The following is an 8,325-nucleotide window of genomic DNA, read 5'->3' on the forward strand; positions in this document are numbered from 1 at the left end:
TCCACTGTTCAAGGGCTTTTTGAATCTCTGTCACATATGGCTGATTTTCCATTAAGCAAAGCCCGTCACATGGTCAACCCAGATTAAGGGGATGTAATACTTCACCTCTTAATGGGAAGAGAAATATGTGGTCATTTGGCAATTTATTAAACTATTGTAAAACTCCATAGTCCCTGCCTTCTGTTTTCATTTATTTTGCCTTTTTCTCTTTATCTGCTTCATTGAGGTATGATTTATAGACAATAACATGCACACATTTTAAATGCATAGTTGAGTTTTGATAAATGTATATTCCCATCTCACCATCACCCCATTCAAGATATGCAGCATTTCTGTCACCCCAGAAAGTCCCTTCTGCCACTCTGCAGTCAGCCCTTCTGACACTGCAGACAAGCACTGATATGATTTTTTTCACTATAAATTAGTTTTGCCTGTACTAGAACTTTATATAAATGAGATCAAAGGTTATGTACTCTTTTGTGCCTGGCTTCTTTCACTCAGTATAATGTTTCTGAGATTCATCCATCCAGTGTTCCAATTTATTTATCCTAGTACTTCATCCACTCATGTTATTTTCCACAAATTATGCAAAGGTAAATTTTAGCCCAGTTTATCCCAGTTATTACAGTGGATAAATTATTGATCTTTGAATTTGATAAACAAGTTTTATTATTTGAGTGTGCTTTCTATTGAGTTTTCTTTAAAATCCATAGGGAATTATGAAAGAAGAGTTTAAGCAAAATCTAACTGTGAAAACAAAAATGCAGGATTTGTGGTTAATGTGGAAAGTACAACTCTCAGAGATTGACATTTTAGTAATTAGATAAATCTCTGGGATCTAATTGAGAATTTTATGACTCATGTCTAGGCATATAAACAAGTATAAAGTATATAATAAATACTTCTTATTGTAATGTTTTTCCAGGCATTTGTAAATTAGAGAAAATGAGATTTTAAGAACTGGTTTTCCTTCTTTCTTTCTACTTAATGAAACAGAATATGGCTACTACTTGTTCTTCAATTAGGTAATTGGTTTAGCATGTTCAGTATAGGCAGGCAAGTTTGATTAATGCTCATGAAAAACTTTAATGTGAACCTACTCACAATAATTTTCCAGATAAATGCTTCTTTAGTACACTGTTAAATTTGTCTGTGCTAGCAATCCATATGTTATTTATGATTGCAGAGGTGATTCTATTACTATCCTTTTGGGAAATGGAAAATTAAATCATGATTTGAGGGAAAAATAGGATTCCGGCTTAATCAGTTAAATTGCCATATAATTCTGGAATAGACAAAATAATTGCATGTCAGGCAAAATTTGAAGTGATAGATTTATATTTCCAACTTTCTTTTTATTTGTTCTGACACAAACAAGTTTGGTTTATTCTAAATTGCACTGGTTGTCAGTAGTGTTGACACACAATCTTAGGTGATTTCTTAAATTAGCTAATTAAAAAAATCACAGGTTTATATTTATTACTATTATGTTTAAGAACAAATCAAGAAAAGTACTGTATTTTAAAATTTTGGCTATGACTTCAGCTCTACAGAAATTTTTCATTATTTTGCTAATTAAAAAATTGGAGTGAATGTTACTATGTGGTATCCTATTTTGCTCAGACCCATCAAAGCTTTTTCTTAGAATTAGGCCTTTAAGTATCTGATTAGGACCATTCCTGTTTACTTTGGATAGGCAGTAGTAAAAGAAAAGGCTTTCTGTTCTTGTTAAGTCCTTGTGAAAGTGAATTTATCAACTGGGTAATAGGAGTAATAACACACCCCACATCCTTTAGTACCATGGAAATTATGAAAAGGCAGAGTTTTAAATGTTGTGTTATTACCATATTTTGTGATTATGAATTGTATATTTAACATTTGAATTCCTTGAATTAGTAATGTTTTATGAAGGTAAAGTGATGTTGGTTCTTCTAAGAAACTTTTCTTTTCCTCTGGCATTTCTTCTAGAAATCCCCTTTGTTTACTCTGTCAAATCAAGATTCAACCATAGAAGCTAATGGTTTAGGAAGTAGGAGAATCATAATGTTAACCTCCAGCCAGAGAGGTCAGAGGCAGGTTACCAATTCCTGAAGTCTGTTGCTTCTATGATTTTACCTGTGCTTGATCACTTAATCTTTCTCAACAGGTCATGAGAAGTTTGCCAAATTAAGTTAATTACAAAAGAGAAGGAACACATCATAAATCAAGTGCTAAGTGCTTAAGACAGCATTGGTATTTGCAGGGAAGATCAGTCACTTGAAAATATATTGAGTGCTTAGATGTTAATTTGAAAATACTATATTTTGCTAATAGCAAATGTTAGTCAATACTTTAACCAGGGGCAGAGGGAATATAGATATGTATAATAAACCTTCTTTTACCCCCACAAGGAACACTTTCTTAGTAAATTTGTAGTATTCAGTCAAACTGATAAATGATGAGAATTGTCAGTCTAGTTAGAAAATCCATTTGAAATCATCATGGGAAGTTCAACAGTGTTTCCCTTACTGATTATATGCACTATAGTGAATTTAATATGTCATGAATTTGCCTTTAAATATGCAAAGGTGCCATTTCTAGTCCATTGTATTTTGTTTTCATTATAAAATCCAATCCCAATTTGGTTTTATAAAATAAATTACAACTTCATAAACTAGAAATACCTATTTTAAAACATGTTTATATCATTTTAATATGTAGCATGGAGTTTTATTTGACAGCTCCTTACTACAGAAACATGTTATGTTGTCAACTAATTGCAGAAAAATTTAAATAATGTGACTTACTTTCAATAATTTTAGAAATGTCTTGCAACTTTAAAATATTTAATAGAAATTACACTTACATTTGACTTTTGTTGAAATTGTAAATATTTGTTTAGAGGCCTGAGAAGTAGAAATGGTGCACATTTCTGTAGAAATACAAATTTTACTTATAGATTACGCTTTTTATTTCATAAAAGTTTTCTAGTCGAAAGAGGATAGTTTTAAAATCAAATTTATGTTTTTGTAGATAATCACACTACTTAAACATTTAAATTGGCCAATTTTGTGGTGAAATCTTAGTACACTTCAACTAAAAATGAAACCTTAATGAAAATGTAAAGTCCAAATATAGAGCATTGATAAAATAAAGACAACACAAGCAAAAAAGAAGGATATTCCATACTCGTGGGTTGTGAGAATAATAATTGTTAAAAGGTGCATACTACCCAAAGCAGTCTGCAGATTTAATGCAATCCCTATTTTGATACCAACAGCATTTTTCACAGAACTAGAACAAATAATCCTAAATTTGTATGGAACCACAAAAGACCCCGAATAGCCAAAGCAATCTTGAAAAAGAAAAACAAAGCTTGGAGGTATCACAATTCTGGATTTCAAGTTATACTACAGAGCTATGGTAATCAAAACAGTATGGTACTGGCACAAAGATAGACACACAGATCAGTGGAATAGGATAGAAAGCCCAGAAACAAACCCATGTTTATATGATTAATTAATCTTTACCAAAAGAGGCAAGAATATGCAATGGGAAAAAGATCTCTTTAACAAAAGGTGGGAAAACTGGATGGACAGCCACATGCAAAAGAATGAAATTGGACCATTTTCTTATACCATACGGAAAAATAAACTCAAAATGCATTAAAGACCTAAATGTGAGATCTGAAACCATAAAAATCCTAGAAGAGAGCGCGGGCAGTAATTTCTCTGACATTGGCCGTAGCAACATTTTTCTAGATAGTTCTCTGGAGGTAAGGGAAATAAAAGCAAAGAATTAAACCCAAATTCTGTTTTATTGAAGAAAAGATATTCGATTTCATGCTAGTGATAAAATAGATAATGTTAACTCTCGTTAACAACATGAAGGTAAGATTGTGATATTGAGCCTGCCATGAAATTGAGCCTAATTGCTTTTTTTTTTAAATTAGTTTGCAGGTCGAAGTAAGAAGGAAACTAAATACTCTCTTAAGGCAGTCGAAGACATGTTGGAAACACTGCAGATCACCCAGTCTTAAGGTTTCAAACTCTTTCACGTTACATTTCACAACTGCACAATTGAACTTAATGGCCTGTGACTTATTTACTAAATGCCTAGTGCTATTTATATACTAATCTTTTGTTAAGAGGGCAATTGTAAAGAATGTTTATATAAACCTAAAAATGCCTTTTATTGCTAAGCAGGAAGATGGAGAAAGTCCCCGGAAGAGAGATTTAACAAGATTCATATTGACTGTACATCATTCTCTTCATATCACACATAAATAACTTCTTTTAAACCACAACCTGATGTAGAAATCCCATAAATAAATCATGTGATTTATTAAACTTGCATATGAAGATTCTAGATTCTTTTTGTTATACTTAAATAGTGAATATGTTGTTTTAGAATTCAGTTTCTAATTAACTCCTTTTTATTTGTGATAAATACATAGCATGCATTGCTGACAAGCAAAATGTTGGCAAATTTATATTGATTCTATTTACAGTGTCAGGTTGGATTTTGCTATGCATTCCAGTAGGCTATTGTTTTATGTGCTATAATGTTATTCTGATAAATCTTGCTTACTAATGTTCAGTAATACGTCTGTAAAATTTTTGTTTTGCCATAGGACATAATTGAGATTTTTATCTTATAAAAAGCTTTAAGGTTCACGTATGCTATAATGCTATAATCTTTATGAAAGTTAAATTTATTGAACTTCTAAGTATTTTGCATAAAAGAATATTAAGAGAACACAGTAGAGATTAAAGAGGTTTCAGTGGCTGAGTTATTTTTACTTAGGGAAAATAGGAAAATCTAAACTATCTATTGGAGCAATATTTTTACAATTCACATATTTCATTACCTCCTTAGTAATAATAAGAACTTCTTTTTTCCTTTTTCTCTTTTCATGATAAACAACCATTATACTACCTTCAACAGTATTTTGCATGTTTCAGTGGAATAGAAAGAACTTTGAGACACAAATCAGTTTTTAAAATAGGCAACTGGTCATTTAGGGCATGTATTGTTAGTAGTAGTTTGTAATTTACATATAAAAGTTATATGTTCTATGTATTACATACATGTGTAATTACTTATATAAACATAAATAGTTAGTTTACAATAGTATACAGAGACTCCTGCATACTTGCCATTGCTGGATTTAGGCATATGGGGTTCATGGAGGACTTGACAACCTGGGAAGTCTTTAGAAGAAAACTATTGTCAATATCAGTTTTTTAATCTTTTGAATAATTCTGTTAGTATATTATTCTCCATATCTGGTCTCTTTCTTTTATTTTGCAGTTCTTTTCATTTTATTCTGCCATGAGAAATGAGCAGATGTGAAATAACTCTCCCCATATAAAGGTACTTCTTATCAACAAATCTTTGTTATCATAAGATGCACTCTTTTTGCCAGTGAATTTAGTAACTGCATTTTCAACATAATCAGCCATCTCAGATTTGTTTGCTATGAAATGCTCATATATTACTCCACTATGTTCTTACTTCAATCTCCTATTAGTCAATAGGGTAGTGTTTACTTTAGCAATTATATTTGTGTAAGATAGTGCCTTGTATAACTGTCAGCCTAAGTTTCACATTATTTTTCTAATTTTAATACCTGCTTGCCAAGAATTTTTTATGAAGTACATTATTAATGTGCAATTTGTAAACCTCAGTTTAAATGTATGGATCATCCTCTTGTGGCAGTTGTTTGCCAAGTGCTTTGAACGGCACTTTTTCCTTGTTAATGATATCTTATGTTGTTCAGGTAGGAGCAGAAATCCCTGCTCTTCTAGGAGATAAGGACCTTACCTTATGTCAGCCCTAGGATATGTATCATGATTGATCCAAAACAAGGTGGTTTCATTTCTTATGATCTGTGAGACGCCAAGGCAGAACTTTTTTCAGTGAAGGAGATATTCTGTATTTGTGCTGTCCAATATGGTAGCCACTAACTGTAGCTATTGAGCACTTGAAATATGGTCAGTAGAACTGAGACATTGAATTTTTAATTTAATTTAATTTTAATTTTAATAGCTGCATGTGACTCATGGCCACCATAGTGGGTAGTACAAATATCTAAAGTGTGGGCATATGACCTATTTAAGGCTAATAAAAGGGTCTATGGGACTTTTTTGGGAAGGGTCTTCCTTTCAAATTAAAAAGTCAGAGCTTTGTGAAGTGAGGCTTTTTGCCTCTTTCTACTTCAGGCCATGAGTGTCAACAACATGCCTAGAGGTACAACAGCCATCTTACAACTACGAAACAATAAATAGGAAAATGAAAGCTACTTTTCAGAGATGGCTTTGTAGAAAGATTAGAGGGAGCCTCGTCCCTGATGGCTTGTTGAACACCTGAACCAACATGAGCACTTGCCAACCTCTGCACTTATTACATGAGAAAAATAAACTCATGATTAAGACATTGTTTGGATTTTCTGTTATTTTTGCCATGTATGTTTCTGACTAATATATCCATCAGCTTTTTTTTCTTTTTGTATGCAAAATTCTTATTTTGGCTGGGAATGGTGTTTCAGAATGTAATGATTTAAAGTTAAGGCGACAAGTACATATAAAAAAAAAAGTAGTATCTTGTTGCAACTCAGTACACACTATTTAAGCCAATCTTAACGATAGGATAATATTGACTTGGGAGCAGAGGAGGATGTAGAAAAGATAGAAATGGAAGACCGGTGTTTCAGTATGCTGGGAGCATATAATTTTTATTGGTAAATATTTCAAAGAATCTTTTTTTTTTTTTTTCTGATGCCACAATCCATTTATTCTCAAAGTAACTTTATTTTACTTTATTTCATAGAACTGTGGGATTTTGGAAGGGACTTTAAAGATGAATTAGTTATATTCCATTTTAGGATGAGAATCAAGGTTCTGAGAAATTAAGCTCTTCTCTGACAGAGCAGGACCAGGATATCAGGGTTTCCCAAGTCAGTGTTCTTTCTAGCATACTCTGAGGCATATGTCTATTCTGTGGTATGTTCTTCCTATTTAAAATGAGAAAAATATGAGAAAGATATATCCAAGGGTCATTGTTTATTAGCAGAGCAGGGATTAGAATTCAGATTTTCTGACTTGTAAAATAATTTTTTAGTGGAATAATAAAATCATAATTTCTTTTTAAAGTTGTAATTTCATTTTGAATTAAACTGAACTTAAACTAAATTGCCCATTTATGCTATTACTTCATGTAGTCATTTTGAGAACTATTTCAGACTATTTAGAACTACTTCAAACCTTTTTCACTTTGAGCCTCATAAGATACATCATTATCTCCCTTCTCACTCTTGACAAGTAACCTCTTGTTACAGACTGAGTTGTGTCCCCCCAGTATTCATATGTCGAAGTCCTAACCCCCCAGTACCTCTGAATGTGATTTTATTTGGAGATAGAGTCTTTAAAGTGATAATTAAGGTAAAATTAGGTCATACGGGTGGTCAGTAATCCAATGTGATTGGTATCTTTATAAGAAGAGATTAGGACACAAGTCAACAGAGAAAAACCATGGGAAGACAAAGAGAAGATGCCCATCTACAAGCCAAGGAGTGATTCCACAGAAGAAACCAACCCTCCTGACACCTTGATCTTGGACTTCTGGCCTTTAGAACTGTGATGAAATAAATTTCTGTTTTTTAAGACACCCAGTTCTCTGTGTACTTTGTTAAGGCAGCTGTAGCTAACTAATAGAGCTCTCTTATATTTCACAGAGAAAAACATACCCAGTATCAGACATTTTTGTACCTCATTTCACCTCTTTTTCTCTTGCAGCAGAAGAAAGTAGCCCTGCCCTCTTCTGAATGATTTCCCACCATTGTCCCCCTCGTTTTTTATACTTCAGTCTTACTTTAGTTTCATGAATTTGCCATACTGCCTTCTACCATAGAGCATCCTGCCTTCCCCAAAATGTCACATCATCTCTTTTCTTCACACTTGTCCTTAAACTATTTCTTTTCTTATCTCTTTCTTTCATTTCAACTAAATTCTTGTAGTTCATACTCAAATGTGCTCATTTTGTTACCTTTTAAAAGTGTCTCCCCTCATTTTCACAGTCTACCTTGAGCTACTGCTCCATTTCTGGTTTTTGTTTTTTTGTTTTGTTTTACAGCCTAATTCCTTCAGTTTTCTAAACTTGTATCTGTTCTTCCCCTCCCATTCTTCAGATTGCTCCAGTCTGGCAACCCCCACCCCCACCCACACCATATTCCTTTGAAATAGTTTAGTTCTGTGTCACCAATCTGATGGAAGTTTTCTGTTTATAGAAACTGCGTTCTATTTATTTTATGCTGCATTAAACATTTCAGATCTGTCCATTTTGCTC

General features: G+C 32.7%; 1 protein-coding gene across 4 annotated transcripts in view; it reads left to right on the forward strand.

The window, feature by feature from the left end:
• Window positions 1–7,615, forward strand: part of EMC2 (ER membrane protein complex subunit 2) — a 45,065-nt gene extending 37,450 nt beyond the window's left edge. Inside the window, exons 11-13 of one of the 4 annotated variants that reach the window (XR_568171.2) lie at window positions 3,932–4,019; window positions 5,293–5,355; window positions 7,478–7,615. Coding sequence is in view for 2 of the 4 variants with exons in the window: in XM_008689260.2 (XP_008687482.1) it covers window positions 3,932–4,018 (87 nt within the window). In the remaining 2 variants the exon portion in view is untranslated. Of the gene's footprint in view, window positions 1–3,931; window positions 4,335–5,292; window positions 5,356–7,477 lie in introns of those variants that run through there. The other 3 variants (XR_005833677.1, XM_008689260.2, XM_008689258.2) reach the window with 3 other exon arrangements.
• Window positions 7,616–8,325: the final 710 nt, after the last annotated feature.

Source organism: Ursus maritimus, unplaced genomic scaffold, assembly GCF_017311325.1.
Source record: "Ursus maritimus isolate PB19 unplaced genomic scaffold, ASM1731132v1 scaffold_9, whole genome shotgun sequence".
Taxonomy (NCBI): Eukaryota; Metazoa; Chordata; class Mammalia; order Carnivora; family Ursidae; genus Ursus; species Ursus maritimus.